Source organism: Andrena cerasifolii, chromosome 14, assembly GCF_050908995.1.
Source record: "Andrena cerasifolii isolate SP2316 chromosome 14, iyAndCera1_principal, whole genome shotgun sequence".
Lineage (NCBI taxonomy): Eukaryota > Metazoa > Arthropoda > Insecta > Hymenoptera > Andrenidae > Andrena > Andrena cerasifolii.
In genome coordinates this window covers 5,124,210-5,146,084 of record NC_135131.1, presented here as the reverse complement: position 1 = coordinate 5,146,084, position 21,875 = coordinate 5,124,210, and the positions used below count along the sequence as shown (strand labels likewise).

Genomic DNA, 21,875 nt, shown 5'->3' with positions numbered 1-21,875 from the left:
TAAGTGTCTTGGCAGTCGAGTGTTAATAATAACGGTGGTAGCTCGAATGTAAATATATAGAAATGATATAGGTTCAGTAGTTACAGGCGGAGTTTAACCCTTCATGGTCACACGGGGTGTACCGCACCGCAGGATATGTATTTACCAATATTTCTGTAAATTTATAGACCTTAAAAATAAAATTGAAAAAATTTATTAAAATTTAACAAAAAACTCGCTTTTATCCACACTTATTTTTCCAAATTCAAATTTCAAAGACTATTAAATCATGATTATACGAGTATTACGAATGGACAATTATTAACTAAAAAGTTAAAAGATTAAGGAATACGAAAATGGTAAATAAAAAATGACGTTGGGTGCACCCCATGTGACCAATTTGTGATTGTAAAAAGGTGTGTCCAGGGAGGGTTAAACAGTTTGATTCCAATTGAAATTTCGAATTGTTTTTTTTACGTTTTTTAATGGTGGGGAGCGTTTGATATCGACTGGTGAAATCCGTAATAAGAAAATGGTAAATTACGGCCGCATTTTATAAGGATTCCGACGTAGACGCATAAGAACGATGGAACGTCAAGGTTTCAATTAAGTATTCGTTCTTGAAGGCTTTTAATAACGATTGGATCCTTGAAGTTCGAGTTCAATTAAATTTGCCACGCAATCACGAGTCACTCTGCACAGTGAAAATGGAAATTCCCGTTGCTCGGATGTTTCCACGCTTGCGAGCAGGAACTTCGCGCCGCCGTGACGCAAAACTCGCGTCTTGTAACACCAAACAGATTTGCCCGTCGCTAACAGCTTTCATTCCGAGCAAGGCTACCATTCCGATCCCCGATATTCCTGGCCTTTTCCCGCCAAACCAATGGTCGCGATTTTTCTTCCACCACCTCAACATATTTCTCACACCTAGAAAATTTAATTATCTCAATAATTATTAATTAGCAATTTTGAGAATCTTGCTACAAGAGGGTTGCAGCTCCCTTTTTGACAGTTTTTGAGTAAGCTACTGTGCAATATATGTAAAAAATTCTACATCGCTTTGATGCAAGTCCGATAATAAATGAGCGATTTATTGCAAACTTTGATTCCACACCCATTACTGTTTTGTGTATTATAAATCTTCCAGATTTAAAAAATTCGCCAAAAATAGGAATACAAACTTATCAACTCAATGACTACTACTTACTGTATGAAAATATATTTTTTTTCAATTACTGTTAAAGCAATAATTTTATAAAAACTTTTATCTAATTTACTCGAATGGTGAAGCTGCAGCTGCACCCCTCTTCCTTCAAGGTCCTCAGTTTCACTTCAGGCACTTTGCGCCTGAAGTCGGCTTGCTTCGTGCAGAGTCTAGCGTCGCCCTTATTTTTTTCAAAGCAACAGGAAGCCTTTTTCAAAAAGAAAGAGTCCCAAAATAACGCCCCTATTTCTTAACAGCAAAAATCAACTACAATTTCTCCCCCAAAATATAAACGTTCAGTATGATATTGAATCTGAGCTCTCTGAAATTATTAGCTGACCAATCCGTGCACCCAGTTCAATGCTCGACTAAATGCTCTTGAATTTTCCGAGTCGCTGTTTTCAACCTTCCGTAGATACTCGACGAGAGGTGACGCGAATCGCAACAAGGACGTCGCTCGCCGCGCGGATATTCCCGCCCCGACCTTTGTCGCGTATTCGATTAGACGGGGAAAGCCGGAAAACAGCGGATGAAGCGTAGACGGCCGTTAGCGATCCAATTAACGCTTCCCAATTAGATCGGAGACGCTCGAAGGAGATGGCTGGTAGGGGAGGTGGCGCGTTCCTCCGAGGGGGAATATTTCTCGGTTATTTATAAGTTCGAGGGTCGCCGGTTAACCTTGCCCGACGTGGACCGTCAAGCATGTCACCCAACCGTTTTATTACGGATGGCCCCCTTGTCTGCGCTGCTCCAATTGGGTCAAATCCACCGGGCTTTTCGGGGACGTTCCCTTCCTTTCAGACCGTTCCATGCGTCGAAGGGGGAGCTCCGCGTTGGGCACTGGATAACAGGCTGATCGGTGAGACTTCTTTACAGTACCTAGAAGGGATATAGCGAGGTGGTAAAAGCTACCAGAATTCTCAAGCTTACGGCTTTCAGGTTTTGCAACAAGGGGTGTCGAAATGGGTGGAACGAAATGGGCATAATTTTTTTTATTATTCATGTCTTTTAATACTTGGCAAAAGTATTGCCTTTTATAATGGTAGTTAAGTTGTCAACTTCTGAACTTCGTGAATAAATGTTTAGAGGTGCTGCGAGTCAGTTAAAAATTATTATTTTTGGTGATCTTATGTATTTTATTTTATCATATGTAGCATTTCTTTTTAAGGGGTCATTCTACTTTGTTCGCACGAAAAATTAAGCTATTTTTAAAGATTGTTTTCTCCGGAGATACAATATGTAGTGCAATAAATCTTTTTGGTGCTTATTAAGCTGCTTTTATGTTGTAAAAGAAAATTTAAAAGAATTTTTCTAATTTGTTTTAAAATTTTAAACACGATTATCTCAAAATAATATTTTTCAACTGGTGCAGGGGATTGCAAGAAACTATTTGATTAATCGGGCTAAAATTTTCACAGGCTATTCCTTCTAATTACTGAACCTAAAACTCTGGACCTTAATTCCTCAAAAAAAATGTCACACCTATTTTTCTGAAGCCTGGAAGATGTAAACTTTCTGACACGAATGCTTTCGAATGGGAGGACAGAAGCCTTTATTCCCTTCTTAAAATGAATTAATTCGTAATCCAACGTGGAATTTCCACCAAATTTGTTTACGAACTGAAAAGTCCCATTAATCTCAGCAACTCTTCTTGGAAAAGTTTTTCAAAATAACCTTTATGCGAGAATTTACAGCAGACATAGAACCTGTCTGTCTGTCTGACCATAGCCTGACCACTTCCCCTGCCACTTTCTACTACTGTCATTTCCCCTCACTGCTGCACTCCAATCGCATATATCAATTGGACCAAGTTATGCAGAAACCCCACCTCAAAATGACACAAAATTAATTAAACACAGTATCCTATAATTTGTTCACCTTTATTTTGCAAAAGATTACCAACCCACAGAACAACTCTTACATTACACAATTATTAAAAACCCACCTTTTTTACATGGCTATAAAAGAACATTTATGACAAATTAAAAAAATCCTTCTTACTTTTTTGGTGCAACATAAGTGTAGCTTAATAAATTCCAAAAAGATTATTTTCCAAAGATTTTCCTACAAAAAAATCTTTAAAAATAGCTTCATTTTTCTGTCGATCAAAGTGGAATGACTCCTTAAGAGTTTCGAACTGCCTTTCTAGGATTATAGCGAAGTGCTCGGCACGGTGTAACTAAAGTTACGCCAAAATGTCCTTCGCAGTGGATTTTTCCGTGACGAATTATTTCGTCCGAACGTTTCCGCTGAATTTCTGGCACTCCCGAGCGGCAGAGTGTTGCGCCGCGAAAATATTTGCATTGTATCGGTGCCGGCGCGGAGATGCGAAATTTCGAAGGGTCGATCGGCGGCGTAAAACGCAGCCCCGCGCGAAGCGGGGAATATTTCAAGAGCCGCTCGCCCATTGAAATGCAAGCGGTGTTAAACTGTATTTGGCACAGGTTGTTTCGGGCCGTCTGGGAAATCCGTGGGTTAGCAACCGCGGCGTTGCACGCCGTGCGACTGTTTGTCAATACGCAAATCGAGTTAAGTAGAAAATTGGCCCGCGGACCGTTTCAATTCTCCAAGATACGCGCGGCTCTCGAATTGCAACGCGTGCCTTTCCACCGGGCGAGGCACCATAAATTCTCGCTACGGAAAGGTGTCTCGAAGGAAATGTACGTCTCACTCGCCAAGCCGCAGCGAATACCCGGTATTCATTTTTTTCCCCGAGCCTCGGATTTCCGAAGATCTCAAAATGATCTATCGCTTCGAGAGTCCGAAACTCCTGGACGAATAATGCCACAGAATCGTGAATCAAACGGACGTTGAAATTCCTATTTCCAAGGTACTTTGAAAGACCCCTGGGGGTCACTTTTCTGGCAGGGGACTTTTTTTTTAAAATTATGATTTTACTCAAACACTATATTTTTTGTTTGTTTCGTATAATATTCATACCACACACGCGTAAATTTATTTATAATTCTGTTACGCATTCAGGGTGTCCCGGAACGTTTGCCACTCGGGCCATTTTTCTTAAATCCGCCACTGATTCTACAGTTACTATTTTTGGTTTCATGAAGGAAGTTGAATTAATTGTGTTGTTGCTCGGTCTCATAGAGGGGTTAAAAGGGGAAACGTGGAATATTACTTTATTATTTTTAATAAAAGCTTAGAATTTTCAGACTTGTGTGTCTCTTTAAGTGATATTGGATTCGTGGAAAGATTGCTGCGATTTATGAGACGTGTAAGTGAAGTGGTAGATAAAAATGGCCCCCTTTAAGTTTCACAAAGGTTTTGCAATTTTTACGTAGTCCGAGCAGTGTTTTGTGTTGTATAAAGACATTAAGGGCGGGAGCGCTGCGCCAATGATACTACTCAATCTCTATCAGTGGGGACTTTCCGAAGGGAAGTGGCAACAATTCCAATAGACGAGGACCTTCGAGTATCATCGGCGTTTCTTCTTTATCCCGAGACCTCGGTATAACGCGATTACCGTTCCTGTTCCGAAGACGAACGTACTACAAAACAAGTTCCTCTTCAGGAGCTTAAGGAAAGCATATTTCCGTCAAAGCACCCTTGAAGCATGTGGTTGGATGTACAGTGGCAGAAGAAAAAAGTATACGTACACCTGCCGCTCTCGATTCTATCAATTTCTCTCTGAAGCAGAATATATGCGTTGCAAAATACAAAGCTTGAAAACACAATGCAGAACCTGACAGGAAAAAATATTCACAGCAGAGACGCATTTATGGAAACTTTATTCTCCATTTTGGATTTATTACCAAAAAACCACTCTCTCCATGCATATACCTTCGATAACAGATATGTAAATTAGAATAAATAGGTTCAACGCATTTTTTCTTAAGTTTCTTCAACGTGACTGCGGATTTATTAAGTCGGTGCATATAAAATTGCCGATCGCGGATTAAAAGCTCTTTTGTTTATGATGGGGATAAAATAAAAATTTTACTGATGGGTGCAAGAACGGTCTTAGGACATTCAGGCTCTTTTGTATAAAACGAATAATTGAGTAGATTATCTGTATTTAAGATACGATTATTTAAGATTTTATTATTAAAATTAACAGGGCTATGGTAAATTTTGTGAATCGATGTTGAGCAACTGACGCTAACTGAACAAGCTTCAAGAACGAATCAGTTCGTTACAGTGCACCCCACTGTAGTTAAAAAGCAGAAATAATTAAAAAAAGCAAAGTAGTAAAAAGTCAATTCCATACAGACAAGTGAAAAATTTTTAAATAAAAAGCAAAAATAATTACAAAAAGCAAAGTAGTAAAAAGTTAATTCCATACAGACAACTGCAAAATTGTTATCTAAAATTTCGAATTTCGAATAAAGTTAACACACCATTCTTCGTACGCCAAAAATAAAGTTACCTCGGGTTAACAAACGAATGGCAAATAATTTTTGCAACTATTATTCCCCATCTAAAATTTGATTTAAATAAAAATACTGCCCATCTCCGATTTCATGCGCACCAACCTAATATCAACCCTCAGACAGCGAAGGGTTCTACCGATTACACGGAATCCTCTGCCGGGTCACATTGGACCCGCAAGCTATCCTACTCCCCTCTGAAACGACGTTATTTTCCCCATAGCACTAAAGAAGTAACCGTTCGATTTCTCAACTACTCCGTGGTATATTGCCCACGGTAACTCAGCTCGAAGAGGACCCAGCACCCTCGGCTGGATAGCCAGCCACCCTTGCAAAGCCACGGTCCGGTTCCCAAGGAATGGTTCTCCAGGAAATTCCCAGACCGCCAGCCTCGCTCGCCGTCCGGAGACTCGCGAAAAGAGCGTCCGCGATCAGGACCACGCCCTCGGCGAAGAAGCGACGCCGAAGCCAACGTCGACGCCGACGCCGTCGCTCCCTCCCCTCTCCACCGACGATGCTCCCCTTTCCCGTCACGCCGACGACGTGCCGCCGCCTAACGTCTCCCTCCCTCTCTCTCTCTGTCTCTCCCTCGCCGCGCTCCCCCCACCCCGGCCGACCGGCGCCTAAACCCCCTGACGGGGAGAGCCTGACGGACCCTAGGATTCTCTCGTCAGAGCGACTCGACTGATCGCGGAGGGTGTCGTCCAGTCTCCCACAGACCTCGCGCTCGTCAACGTCTCCCGTCGACGCCGTCACCGTGCTGCCCAGTGTTACGCGCGTGCTTTCCCCGCTCCGTGTGCCTCTCGCGTGTGCGCGTGTATGTGCGGCCGGCCTGTCAGTGAACGAAACTGGTGCCAGTGAAGTTCGAAGGGGATCCACCGAGAGATTCGCCGGTCCCGTTTCTTTTCTCTCGCTCGTCTCACCCGGGGGGGGACACCCTTCCGCGAGACACTACACGCGCGCCCCTGTATTTACAGAAGCGCGCGCGCGGAGCCCGACGGGGATCGAACGAAATCGAGCGAGATTTATCGCGGGATCGATGACGCCGGCACGCAGCCGTGACGCTGCAACCGGGAGCTGATACGAGAAACGGACACGGCTCGTTATTCCGTCGCGTGCTGGCCACTCTGTCGGGATCGGGCGCCTGATAAACGCGGATCTCCAGCGACCGCGAATAGACGCGTGTGGACAGCCGAGGGCTGACGACTGGTCGTCGGCGCCGCGTGCACCGTCGCTAACGGAAGGAGGGGTGATTGGGAAGCGATCCTGCCGGTCGGAGTGCTCGTTCCTCTGGCGAGCCTCTTCCTCGAGGTATGAGTGTAGAAGGGTGTTTTGGGGGTGTTGTTTTTTTACATTGGTATTGTCACTGGGTTGATGAACGTTAGGGTGGTTTTTTGGCCAAAGCTTCTCGCGGATGTACCTCCCTATTTCCTGCGGGATCACCGCCCTCGAGTATTTATTATCGTTTAGGGCGAGGAGGAGCTTGACGCTTGGTATTCCGCGGGTAGCGTCGGCGGTGTTACGTTGCACATGGATCACCGACGCTCCGTGTGCACACGGGAACACGCGTCTCTCCGCGGAAGCGTCAGATTTATGCGACGCGTTATATGAGCATGGAGGAACATGCTCGTGTTGGGCACCTCGCGAATATAAATAACGAGTTAAGTTTGGAGGTTGAAAAATTAGTGGCCCGAGGGCTTTGGCGGCTAATGGTTGCCGATGGCGGCTTCGAAGTTGTTTGTTTATTTGCTGGCGTTAACCGGCATTCACGACTATTGGCCGTCAGCCGGGCTTAGGTGGGCCGCGGACTACTGACTGCCAGCTGCACGCGAGGGGTCTTGGATGGATCCGGTGCATCTGAGTCTGCTCTGTGCGGATAGGCTTGGCGAATTATTTTGTTGTTGGTACAGAAGGCAGAGAGGTAAATGGGGTTGACACTAGCAGCGTCGGGAGGGTAACTTAGAACGCAACATTTTATTCTGGGTGATTTGATTTTAGATAGGTCGCAATAAGTGCCATTTTAATTTTTTACAAAATATCAGGTATTAGTTGTACTTGCTAAACCTTGACCTTCAAGATCCTTCGTGAAGATATATTTAATAATAGGTTTTAATTAATTAACGATTGTTGAAGTAAGAAAAAATGCTAGAAATAAGACAATTAATATGGATGATTTAATTATTGCAGGGTAATTAAATTAAAAATATGTTTCACTGAATTAATGATTCTTAAAATTATGTGAGAAATAAGAAAATTGATGTGGATGATTTAATTATTGAGGGGTAATTAAATTAGGAATATATTTTAATGAATTAATGATTCTTAAAATTATGTTAAAAATAAGAAAATTAATATGGATGATTTAATTATTGGGGGGTAATTAAATTAGAAATATATTTTAATAAATTAATGATCCTTAAAATTGTGTTAAAAATAAGAAAATGATAGTGTATAATTTAATTAGGTATTGCAGAATCGATGAATTTTAATTTTAATTACATTCCGAATTCGGGGTGTTACATTCTGAAATACCTCGCTCGTTAATTTATTGCACAGTCGCTATTCCGTCCCTTCTATTAGCAAGATTCGCCTCGGCGTCGCTATTATCGTTATTGTCATTACTGGCGAGCCAACGTTGTTGAAGTAAACGCGCCCGCGCGCTCGGATCGCCACGAAAATAGCTCGGGAGGATGTTTGAGTCTTTCGGATTTATATCGCTTTGAAAATAAGGCACGAGTACGGCTGGTATTCCGGAAACTCGGATATACAGTTTGGGTCGTAAATCCCTTCGGCCGGGCGGTACCGATCCGTAAGTGCGCGCGATCTCTGTTTAGCCTTCGAACTTTCCTCTTCGTCCGCCGACGAGTGCAGAATGGCCCGCGGCGTGCATTCTGAAATGAAAAGTCTTCATTGTAAGCGTCTATTTCTGCACCGATATCGCTTGCCAATGCATCCGCGATCTTCAGCGTCCATTAAGAAACCGGATGCGCTGCGGTTGCAAGACCGACGCGACGGTTATCACGTGGATCATTGATCAATTGCCACTTTCATACTTATTTAAACATCGCGCGACAGTGTTTAAGGACAACGAGAAATTATGCTTCTTAAGGGGACGTTTTGGTTAGAGCCCACAAAAATAAATGGTCTTTAGGAATTAATTAAAGGAAAAGTACCTGAGATAAATTAATAACACTTTTTTGCATTGTATCAAGGATGTCTTGAACATAGTCAAAATCGGTGTCTACCACATGGTGTCCTCCCCTTGTTAAACGTATCGAAAAATAAATTTTATTATTATCACTGTTACGTACCGAAATATCCCACTTTCCCAAAAACGCGCAGGAAAAACAAAACAAATCGTTGGTGTCACTGTTGCGTTACAGAATTAAATCAACAAAACCTAAAGTTTTGGTATAAAATCAAGTGTCCACGAGCGTCGCAGAATTTCATGATATTCGTAACAATCTGCAGGAACGCAGCTCGGAATATTTCGCATGGGCCATTTCGTGTAATCGCAAAATTAGCTCACAATATTAGCACAGCGTGGATTGCTGTGAAGGCAAGCAAGGGTGGTTGCAGCTTCAATTTATTACAATCCCCACCGGTGCATAATAGTCTGCGTTTGTGTAAATAAAAGGGAACGATGCTGGAGTGCTAACCTGCAGCGCGATCTTCGCCAGAATCATCGCGAAACAATCCACTTCCGATGTGCCAGGGGGTGGCCGGCAAGAAGAGGGATGAGCGGGCCGCATCTGTGCAGCTTACGCATTTGTTTACTAAATATTATGCACACACCGGTGGCTGTTCCATGTATGTATGGCCCGCCCTTGTTAACTATCGAGGATGCTTGTACTGTAAACGGTACGCATAATGTGTACATATGTACGTAATAGGCGTTACATGGTGGAACATGTGTTCCCACGTACTCGGTGTCGGTCACCGGTTCATTGTAATAATATTAAGTCCACGGTTCCTCTCCGACGATTCCTGCCCGCTTAATTGTCTGGCTGTTTAGAGATGCGTACCGTTCGGTTATTTATCCAAACTGAGGATGGCCGCGCAGCGAGTGGCACGGCCGACAGGTTTCGGAGGGATCAACGTCGAAAGACGCTGAGCGCCTACCGCTTTGTCGCGGAGATCTCCGATAATTTATGGGTATGTTTGTCGAGCGAAAGAGGAAATTTACTATCATAAATTCTGCGGTTTATTTACTCGTACCGGGCTTCGGTATTCAACTGGAGGGAGCTCGGGATGCGGATTGAACAGGCGGGTAGAAATATTGGGGGAAACGTGAATGGCCGAGGGGTGGAGGGGTGGTTCGTCTTGAATATTTCCACGATTTTTGGAAGCGCACTCGGCGGAGTCGTGGGAAATCTTGGACAACGATAAGGGCGCCTTCTTCTGCGATGATTCATTCTAATTCACTTGGAAGAACTCGATTTGAGTTTTTAAAGTTTAAGGGGGCGGGGCTTTTTCAGATCAGATTTGCTTCCAACTTCTTTTAGCGAAGTTTCGCACAGCTTCGTCGCGAATATTCGAGCTCTTAAAGAGCTATTCGCTGGAGAATCGAATTTTTTTTGTATATTTTTTTTTATTGGCACGAAGGCTCTTGAGTAGACTGTTGATTTTTTTTTTAGAGATTCGAAATGGTAACGGAGTTCCCTCGGAGGTCCCTCGGTCATTCAGTAGATTTTTATATAAAAAATAAGCCCACAAAAATTCAGAAAGATTGGTGTAGTAGTTCTTGAGATATCTTGCTCACCGTTTTTAAAAAGGCTTCTTGGATGTCGTAGTATTTTTATAATAAGCGTAAGTATTTTTCTACAAAAAAAATTACCAAATGTTCTTTAAATGTTGCTCTTTTAAGTGCAAAAAGTTCTGTAAAAATATATGCTTCCGCTTTGTCAAAAAAAAATCGCCTCTTTTCGGCCTCCTGACTAGGTATAACCCCGTAAAAAGTTCATTCTTCGAGGTCGATAAATACCGTCCTCTTTTGTTTCTATCCGCCATTCGTCTACGTAAATATATTATATCGTCGTTCGGAAATTCTGCGCGTCGATAACGAGTGCGATCGCTCGTGCTCGCGATACGTGTTATTACGGAATGGTTATCTACAATTAATGGTGGGATTATCAATTTACTTTCGGCGGCTACCACTGTTCTTCGGTAAATCTAACCATGGACGGATTAAATCGAGATCGCTGTGAAATCGATCTGACGATGTACCCGGTGCCCAGTAAATCCAGTCGCATCCTACAATCTAACAAGGGAAGATCCCGAACCCGAAAATTCAAAAAATTCTGAAACTTTGTGAATATGTAGAGAATTTTCTCCTGATTACAATGCAATTTTTGTTTGCTGCCCAAATTCACTCTGAAGGGGTGTAATTGACCCCCGAAAATCCGGTTGTTTTCCGAATTTGTGCTGTAACTCGCGAACTGTAAAATAATTTGTTCACCAAATGTTAGATCTAACTAAAAGAAGTAACTTTTGTCTTGAAACCTTTTTTCTATCTCTTACAGTTCCCGAGTTATAACAGAAAATCGGAAAATAGCCGATTTTTCAGGGATTAATTTCACCCCCTTCGAGTGAATTTGGGCAGCAAATAAAAATTGCGTTGTAATCAGGAGGAAATCCCCTATATATTCACAAAGTTTCAGATTTTTTTGAATTTCTTCCCTTGTAAGGCAAGGGGGTGAGAAAAAAATACTAGGATGTAACTGGATTTACTGGGCACCGGGTGCATCTCCCGATCGAGTTCGCAGCGTCCAATTAATCTTTTCTTATCCTTTACTATCCCCTTGCCTTATAACGTTCCCTATATTGAAGCACACTGTGTCATCGCACAGTTTAATTCAATAAGAATAAAATAAGTTAAATTAAAAATTTGAAAAAACCCCGACAAAAGAAGAACGGTTTATTAATTACTGTTATACAAGGGAAGGGTGCGTACCTATATTAAAGATCTTTACAAAAGGCTTTTGTTATTCAACAAACAGAAAAAATTTCACTCACTGTAAAAATGATATTTTAAACTAATTATTTATAATTAAATCTGAGGGGCGACCGAAATCATTTTTGCTCAGCGTCCTGTCGGGGGTTGAAAAGGAGCAGCAATTCTGGACACGAGATTGGAGCAGACCGATTTTTTAATTGCTCAGCTCCGCTTCATGCTCCGAGTAAAACCTCTGCACGTGGTAACGCTGGTGATCAATTTCGCTGTTTTTAGGCAACGCCGGATTTGTTAGCGCCTGGCTTCGCGGCCCCCCAATATAATATTTTCCCCAAGCCGAAAGATTGAGAATTAGTATTTCAACAATTTCCATTCACCTGCCTTTATAGAAAGAAAATTAAAAATAAACAAAATCTGCAACAGTGGAGCAGTAAAAATGTTCCCCATTTGCTCCACTGCTCCAACGCTTTGACTCCAAGCGATCCGTATATCATTAATCACTATCTCCATCTTCTCCTCCCCTTGAAGTTCCCTCGCAAACCCTTCGAAAAATCGTGCGCCAATCGGTTAACAACACCCCGCTGGATAAATAGAACTCGCGAGTAGCTCGGAGCAGTTGTCGACGAATATATCCAAATACTCGCGCGAGATGTTAGCGGGGGCAGCTTTTGTTGCCGCGAGGAAGGTAGCTGACACAATGAAGGCCGCTTGACACTATTTCCGAAGAGGCCCGTTGAGTCTGTTAGTGCAGATAATGCGACCGGAGTGGTGTGAAAGCGACAACCACCGTTACGTCGCCAGATAATCGTTGGCTTTATACCTGAAGAAGGAGCGGGGAAAGAACGCGAAACTCTCTTGAAGTCTCTCGTGTCTCCCTCGAGGGGGATGCTCGGAGACCGGAGTCAACGACCGGTGATAAATTCGTTGACGCGGCATTCTTAATTTTCGCGGGTCGCGCTGAACCCTTCAAAGAGGCGGGTTTCGAGCGCCTCGCGCCAGCTGCCACGTAATCACGATGTAATCGTGGACATCACTGGGGGGAGGGTGATTCAATCGGGCGGAATCTCGAGTGTCGTTCCTCGACTTTTAACCGACCTCGTTGCCGCGGACAGGATTCGAGAAATTACGGCTACGGCGGTTTTTATGCCGCGGAGGTGTCGCGTTACGGATCGCTTGCGTGGGTGGTTGCTTGTGTGTGTTTCCCTCTGTTGCTATCGGCCATCATGGGCTGGAAGCTTGTCGCTTCGATTACGTGGCTCGCGCGCGGTACGTACGAGCGTGTAAATCCAGGGGCGTTCTCGCCGACGACGCGCATTAAGACCACCGTCGTCACCGTAATTCTCGGGCTTAAACGTTTACCAGAGATTATTGTTCCGTGATGAATCCTGCGGGCGCGTGCCCCGCCCGTCGTTATCGGCGAATCCGTTTTATTAATTAGAGCACGGCTGTGTGGTGGCGATTTCGGGGAATTTATAGCCAGCTTGGCTGCTCTTGTGTCCTCTGAATTGTTTTCGGGGGAGTAGTTGCTGGAGCTGATGGGATTCCTGGGAATTGGTGTAATGGCGGTTCAGGCGGGGTGTAGTAGCTGGGGCGAGTGAAGTCTCCGTTTCTTTCGATTGAAGTAGAAGTGCTTGCAGGGACGTTTGAATTGGGAGTAACTTTCTTGAGGGAGTTAACACCACTTTCGAGACTCGAGGTGCAGGGTTAACTTCGCGATTTTTTTATTCGACTTTGTGTACGTTGCAATGACATTTCTTTTATTTGATATTGTAGGGGTAGGTTTCGCAATTCCTGTGTGTTCGGGAGACACGGAAAAAATTACTTCGGCCGACGGGACTCGAACCCACGATCTTGCGGGTCCTCTGCACACTGGTCAGGCGCCTTATCAACTCCACCAACGTCGACACCCCGGGTTTCTTGTTCCGGGATCTCTCTTATGGGGATTCCTGATCTCAGAATATTCTAAGAATTTTACTTTCGACATTTCGGGGAAAAAACAATCGTCGCGAAGTCTCATTTCAGTGAAGATGTTTGCGGCGCTAAAAATAGGCCTCCCGAATACCTGGTTGACTGGATTTCTCCATTATTATTTATCTGAAATAAGAAGACGAAGCATATTTTTAAACTAGATGCTTGTCGCTGTGGTGCGATATAGAGGATTTGAAAAATATTTTATTTTCAGGTTCTGACGCCACTTTGAATGAAAATGTTGAGATTTTAAAATAGGCAATCTTTCATGCTGTAAAAGAAAAATTGTCTACTGCAATGAACGTGCTGTGTAGCTATGTTAATGTGCTATAATGGTACTTTATATTAATAAACTTAAGAAAATATATACTCGCGTTACTTGCACGTAAAAATTATTGAAATAAATCGTAGAAATTTATATTACGTGTGTTAGTGCAATTTAGTTAATATGACGAGGGGTTTGATTAATTCGGACAGTTCATAGGTAGAGGTTCATGGTTAGAGAACAACAGAAAAAAGTGTGTTGAAGTGGATAGGATTTGTTCATGGTGTTTGATCTTTTTCTGTGCTCGAGGTTGACGGGAATCGTTGCTAAGCGATTTAGAGGAAGAATTTCTCGACCAAGAATTTAGAGGTCGAGAGTGGTCAATAACCGACCTTCGAAGCCCGAACACGACTTACAAAACATTTAAAAATAACCCGTGCACGCAGCTCTCGACCCGGAAACCTTGAGATCTTTAACTCGCCGAGGCTTCGAGGCGAGCTTTCGACCGAAGTCGAAGTGAGCGCCGTTCGAATCCGTGGAGCTTTCTTCGTTTTATTCCTGGCTGGGTTTTCGGCATTTTTATTTCGCCAGACTCTTGATTGTCTCCGACAAATAGCCCTGCTCGAATACGTTTTTCAGCGTGGGACAGTTTTAGATAACGTTCCCACGGAGATCAAAGGAAGAAGTGTAGCCTTTTCAATTTTCACAGAGCGGGGGTTTAAAACTGTTATTCCCGATCTAATTCTTTGACGGTTCCATTTGAATTTCTTCAAAGAGATGATTTTGCCCGTTGGAAACGAGATCCCTGGAATTCGGAAGTTGATGGTACAAAGAGTTGTCTGAAAAGAATACTTTTCTATTCTAATTTCGTCTAGGATTTCAGACACCATCATTAGTTCGGTAAAAAGGCAATCAGCGCACCGAAATACCAAAAACGAAACTCAATTGGATAAGATTTAAGTGGAGGTTCGAAAATTAAATGATTTTATATGAAAATTAATTGAAAATTAAAGATTATAATTGTTTCCATATACATTATATTTTAGGTTTAATTGGTGGTTTAAAAATTAAATGACTTTATATTAAATTTAATAGAAAATTAAAGATTATAATTGTTTCGATATAAATTATATTTTAGGTCTAATTGGGGGTTTAAAAATTAAATGACTATATTAAATTTAATAGAAGATTAAGGATTATAATTGTTTCGATATAAATTATATCTAAGATTTAATTGGAGGTTTAAAAATTAAATGACTTTATATTAAATTTAATAGAAAATTAAAGATTATAATTGTTTCGATATAAATTATAGTTTAGGTTTAATTGGAGATTTAAAAATTAAATGATTCTACATCAAATTGAATTGAGAATTAAGATTATAATCGTTTTGATATCAAGTCTTGAATTCTTGTAACGTAACATCGATTTTTAATTTGGGGGCTTCACGGTTGCATAACTTCTCGTTTCCAATTGATTTTCGGGTGATAAAGAGAAGAACAACGGATAATGGAGGAAATTTAAGCACAGAGAAAGGCGACCTAGCGTAAAGCACGTGAAATAATTCCGATGGAAAAGTTTTGTTTCAACGAGATTAAACTTTACAAATACTCCTTCATTAATGTTAATCTCGCGAGGATAAATGCGCAGGATGAATCCTACAATCGAGGAAGCGTTTGTCTATACAGGATGGGCGTGACACTAGTCACCTGCAAGTGAAATAGGTGTTACGTGTCAGACACAACCGGTCTGACCACATACGGTGCCACGTTTGATACTACTTGCGCGCCCAAGACAATGTTCTAGTGTTTCCAGCTCTATCTCGAGGTATGCGCACACTAAAACGGTCCCCAATAAATTTTATAGTCCTCGAATTATTTTGAAAAAAATGATCGTATAATTATTTTCATCAACGTGTAATTGAAGCTTAGCACCTCCCTTAAAATTCCGATCTGCTTTATCAGATTTACAAACGCGTTGATGCGAAAGGTGTTCTGTTCAAGAACTCCTAGCATAATAAACACGTAACCAGCTTGAAAACTAGAAAAGCTACTGTTCACTCACAGTAACTTCCTTTATCCATTAAAATAAATTCCTTCGAATAATATTATCGCGACCACAGCATCTGTTTTACAGAATTAAACGGTCCAGGGCAGTCAAATCTCTCGAAACTCAAGTATTCCTTGCGAATTAATTACAAGGAGATGAAAGCAAGCACAGAATTTTCCTTTTACACAATATTTATTACTACCACCTAGAGTAAAAAATATATATTTTCATCCCCAATGATGTACAAATACAGCCTAAAAAAAATTCCAACACTACGACGTTTACTCTTCTCTAAATAAAATTCTAAAAATTACCTATTGTCTGAGTGACTTGATTAGAGGGTCTCAAGTAATTCGATAATAGGCGAGATTGACGAAAGCTTGTCAGAAACGGTGTTCCCGAATTGAAGAAGACATTGTCACCGATCCCGCCGCGCACAGACTCATCGCGTTGCGTAACCGTTCCGGTGATATTTTCGGTGACGATGTGATTCGAAGAAACGCAGGAAAGTCTGTATTAGCGCGCTAAATATACGTGTGCACGCGATACAGAGCGGCGGTGTCTTCCGGTAAGCACGCGCGTACCCGGTTCTTTTATCACCCGGGGGCTCTGGCGTGCGCGAGCGTTGAATTAAAGAGCGCGACCAAGTTGCCCGCGAGCCTGCACCGCGGCCCCCGTGAAATTCGCCGGGAACTTTGATTCGTTCGGCTGCGACGCCAGAAATTCGAGCCGCCTCGGGTCACGCCGGGAAGTGAATAAGGAATGCGCGTCGCGGCACGGCTCCGCGAAGATGCGACGAGCCTGGGATGCTCTAACTAATAGAGCAGAGATCAACGGGGACGAATTGATTTTTCCCTGGCTGGCAATTATCGCCGGATCGCTGACGATTAATCGACCCTTTCAGCCACGGAAGGAAGACGGAGTGGTGCCTTTCGCTCGGCTGGGGGGCGGCAACGTTACGTAATTAGCGAGAAATCGCTGCCGCGATGAAACTAATTTTCGGGCTGCATTTTTCATCTGAGCGTCGATGTGCGCTGATTAAGGAGCGGGATTAAAACGAAGGAAAACGCGGATAATTTGTGCGCGGAGTTCATAGAGAAAATGTTCGATCCGCGAGGAATGTAGGCGCGGAGTTCTCGGCGGTGAGGTTTAAAATTCGCCCGTAATGGTGGGAAGTTTTAAATAACTTGGAGCTTAAAATATCCCTGATTTTTACAACTAAACTGGGTGAAATTCGTTTTGCTTTTAAGCTCTGGCATTCTCCCTGCTGCCTCGCAGTTTAAAAATATCAAACTCTTACAAATTACGATTAAATACCTCTGAATCTTGAATTGTAAGTTATCTTTGTAGCTTAGCTTGAAAAGCATTAAGCGACTGAAATGACAAAGATGACGAGAAAGTCGGCGAACCATAACAGTCATTGTCTCGTGGCCTCTGCTAGCGGATTGAAAGAACAGTACGACGCACGCGTGAATAGCCTGGTTCTTCTTCGTTTGCCAACTGGCCGAGCTGCTGTCTCTATTCTCTGGCACTTCGCGGGCTGTTCAGGCACAGCCCTCGCAGTCAGTCAAAAGCGATGCTCGTCTAGTTTTAGACCGCCGCCCGCTGGAAATCGACCGCGAAATTTAAGGGTTTCACGATCGACGACGCGCTCCGGGGTTGAATGCGGGACTCGCCTCTGGCTGATTAGCAAATACAACGGCGTGCTCATTACAGAAACATACTCGGGACCGAGAACTTTGCTTTCACGGCGAGATTTATGAGGATCGTGCCTCGCGAGCGACGCACCCGCGCATTCGCGATGCTTCAGAGTCAGTCACCCCCAAAAGTAACCGATGTTTATGATTTTTTTGGGGGGAAAAAGTATTGTTTAATTTAAACCGACTTCAAAAAAATAAAAATGCACTACAAAAATAATTGAATCCCTTATTTATCTACGACTCTAATATTTTTTAAGTCAGCGCCAGATTTACAGTGCAAATGACGAGACGCCGACTTAAAAAATATGAAAGTCGTAGATTAAATAAGGGATTAAATTATTTCGTACTTCTCGGTGCATTCTTATTGTTTTGAATTTGATTTTAATTTTTTTTTAAATTTTTTTAATTTTGTCTTTTTAGTTTTACATATATTGACACAAAATGCTTAAGAGATATGCGTGTACTTGGATAAAATAATAATAATTAGGTGACAATAGCCTTTATTATTATCCAGACCTGGCAAAATAATAGTATCGAAGTTTTTGAAGTCGATTAAAAAAAGGTGTAAGTATTGAATTTTAACTATAACGCTTTTTTATACAAAAAAAATTCATAAACACAACCGTCTTTTCCCACCCACCAAAGGTACATATATAACACCTTAAAAGTCCTTATACACAGTGTGCCCCGTAACTGGTGGTGCAAGCATAAGGGTAGCGACTCAACGCAAAGAAGCGCATCGAAAATACGAAATAAAGTCTCCCGATATCGCGTTTCATTTTCGAGAAAATTGGCTTCGAATTGGACACCTCGTCGTGGCCATTTCCCCTGAATTTTTGGTGCAATTCCACCAAACCAGCCCCCGGCATCTGCTCGCCATTTAGACCGCGGCTCATTAACAGCCATCCCCATTTGGTTTTCAGAAAATGTCGTCGCTGCGAACGCAATCGACCGGCGGCGGTGTCCTCGGTTTGAGCAGCGTCGGTTCCGATCGCACGGGGGCCACCTCGACCGCTGGCGGCTCTCATTCCCACTCGCACAGGAAGCACCATCATCATCACAGGAGCAGAAGCGCGCCGAGAGCGCCGGAGAAGCCACCGAAGAAGCGCCACCTTAATCCTGGCCACAGCCTCGCCTCCATTCCCAGCCAGATTAAGCTGTCAATGCTGAACAGCGGCCTCATCTCGTTCGGTGAGTGCTCCGCGCTTCCTTCCTCTGTCCCACGATCACCAGCGATTTCATTTTCCGTCGAGCCCGGTCGCGGGGATTTGCCCCGAATCGAGGGCTCATTCCTAGGGACCTTCGGGTACGTCGAAGACCACTGTGCGCATTTGCGTTGCATCGCTCGATCGGGGATGCGATTAGTATCGTCTGTTTCGGAGGCGTCCGAGCGGATGGACTCCGACGAATCGTTTCGTTGGAACGAGCGTCGGGACAATTTAATTCCGCGACGCGTTGGAGAAGGGTGTATCATTCCTCAGAGTATAAATCGCGCGGAGGGAAATTCCGCGAAATTCGTTTTAAATTGTCCGCGCTGGGTTATACGAATTTCTGATTTACCGCGATCACTGCTGGAGTCGCTTAATCGGCCGGTTTTAATTTCTTTCAATTTAACAGCTTCGTCGCTGGACATGGTTTTTGTTGAGTTCTCGTCGGGCACTGGTGACGTCTGGTTATACAGCGAGTGGGGAAAGTTTACGGCGCGTTTACGACGGGCGTCTTCTAAACTTGCTTCGAGATGATGAGATAAACCGGCAGTGGCGCGTATGTGACGACTATTTCGTGGTTTTAAAGGCCACTACGCGGAATGCAGAAATGTAATGTAAGGTACCGAGCAGCGATGAATTTGTTGGGATAAATTTGCTCATGGGGCAGTTTCGTTTGTTGCGTTCGGGACTGGCGAATAGCTTGCCGGTGCTCTGTGGTGAACCAGGGAGGGGGAGGGGTGAAGCACTGCTTGATTATTATGACGAAATACGATGCATGCACTTCGGCGGATTTTTATCGTTTTCACCCAGTAATTGCTGTAAGATAAATTAAAAGATATTTATTAAAAGAATATAATATAAGAAGTGAATAACAAAGGAAACTGATGTGTCGTCTATCACGCCGTACGTGTAACTGTTTGTTCGTCACGCTCCTCGCGAATCGCGATCACTTCTTTTCTGGCAACCGTGGCAACGCATCGCTCTACGCATTCTCTCTCTCTCACGCATTCTCTCCATCACACACTCTCTCTCTCTCCATCAACTGATCGCCTCGCCTCGTCGACGTAAATAATTGCGCTAAAACTCTGAAACACCACATTGCTACGCCACGCCGAAAATGCGGTAGGCGAAAAAACGCGAGTCTTCGGTGACGGGGATTCGAAGCCAAGATCAGTGGGGTCCTCCGTGTTAAGTACCCACAACACCGTCAGCAAGAAGATATTAATTTATATGTCTCGGAACTCTAGAAACTTTTCATTAGTATTTTCCTCATGATTCCTATTACCTAAGGGATCGTGACCTCCCAAGGGTTCGGTATGGAAAGGAGAATACAACGCAGCGAAAGCTCTAGGGGGACATAACGAAATCTGCATATCCGATTCGCTACGCGAGAACACCTTTTTTATAAGCGAAAGAACCGTCGAGAGGGAGTGCTTTTGTAGAGTTCTGAAGGGACTTTCGTCCTTCGTTAGAGCGTCAGCGCCGGGATAAAGGAGAACCCGTAACTTGATTCGATCAAGCACGTCACTTCTTCCAGGCTTTCCGAAGCGTTTTAGATGCTTTTAGCTGCTGGCTGCCTCAGCCTTCTCATTTTTCACGTGTCATTCCTTGCGATATTTCTACCCCTCCCTCCCCCCCCTCCCCCTGCCACGCGAAAATACGACGTGCAATGAAATTCCTCGGATAGCTCCAAGCAAACTGTCGATTTTTCAAACCCTCTGCGGGCCCGACGGACCTCTCGTCGTCGTCATTAATTCGAAGCCGCGGGTAGATGATGTCGTCGCTTGACGATTCACATTTTCACGTAGCTTCACTAGGGGGATGTTAATATCGTTGGATGTATTTGCGGTCTCTTAGAGATTACCGTAAATCGGTTGGGCCCGTTTTATCGTGTTACACGATAGACTAGTGGAAGCAGTGGCGATAAATACTAGTTACAAAGCGATATCCCATTTCCAGTCGTGTAACCGACACACTGGAACCCTGAAATTTATTTCTAAGCCCCTCGGCACACCGTGCTCGCGCGGTGGGATTTCTATGTACATATGTACAAGCGACAGTGTTGCAGATAGAGTGGCTTCGAATCTAACCGGGCTTTCAATTTTATATTTTCCAGGATTTCAAACTTTTTTTTCGAAGTGGACCGTGGAGTTGAATGCCTCCAGAAGCAAGTGGGGTTTCTGGTTTTTATTTGGACGCTCAAACGGTTTCAGACAGCTGTTGGTTTAGGGGTTTAACGTTTGTTTCAAGGGGACGTGGATTTTAGTTTGTTCCATTGAACGTGGCTGAAGGGTAGTAAGCATTTTAGAAGCATGTAGTTGAAATATAATATTTGTCTCTATGGATTTTACTTGTGGTGTTGAAACACGTTTGTTGCCACGAGATTCTTCTAGGATTTATGTTTAGTCACTTTCTGGCAAATGTGCGTTGTCGGAAGTAAATAATAATTGCTAATGACAGTGATGTAGTTTAGATGCTTGCGAATTTCAGGATTTATAATAATGGTTAGAAGAAAGTTTAACTCATATGCAGACATAAAAATGTGAGTTGAAACTCAAAGGAAAGTTTATGTGCAGACAAAATAATATGAGTTTGAACTCAGAAGAAAGTTTAACTCATATGCAGACATAAAAATGTGAGTTGAAACTCAAAGGAAAGTTTATGTGCAGACAAAATAATATGAGTTTAAACTCAGAAGAATGTTTAACTCATATGCACACATAAAAATATGAGTTTAAACTCAAAAGAAAATTTATGTGGAAACATAAAAATATGAGTTTAAACTCAGAAGAAAGTTTAACTCATATACAGACATAAAAATATGAGTTTAAACTTAGAAGAAAGTTTAACTCATATGCAGACATAAAAATGTGAGTTTAGACTCAGAAGAAAGTTTAACTTAGGAGACATTAAACTTTCTTCTGACTACTACCGTATTTATTGTAGGTAAACGTTGCAAAAAATTAAATTCGTGGCGTCACTAGTATTCCGAACCCCCATAGTATTCAATCTGTTAATGAGACGACCAGTATTGATTCCATTGGCATTGAACGAGTTTTTGTCACGCATATTCGCATCACGATCCATTCTTTTGTACATCGCGAAATCACATTCAGCAGTCGTGTCGCCGTAGTTCGTTTCTGACAGGTCTGCTCCGCTCGATGCTC

General features: G+C 43.0%; 1 protein-coding gene across 1 annotated transcript in view; it reads left to right on the top strand.

The window, feature by feature from the left end:
- The first annotated feature begins 6,268 nt into the window (after positions 1-6,268).
- Ptp36e (protein tyrosine phosphatase 36E) overlaps positions 6,269-21,875 on the top strand; it is an 86,159-nt gene continuing 70,552 nt past the window's right edge. The window contains exons 1-2 of the mRNA XM_076827338.1: positions 6,269-6,876; positions 18,424-18,691. Of these exons, the coding sequence (XP_076683453.1) occupies positions 18,427-18,691 (265 nt within the window). The 5' untranslated portion in view covers positions 6,269-6,876; positions 18,424-18,426. The remainder of the gene's footprint in view (positions 6,877-18,423; positions 18,692-21,875) is intronic.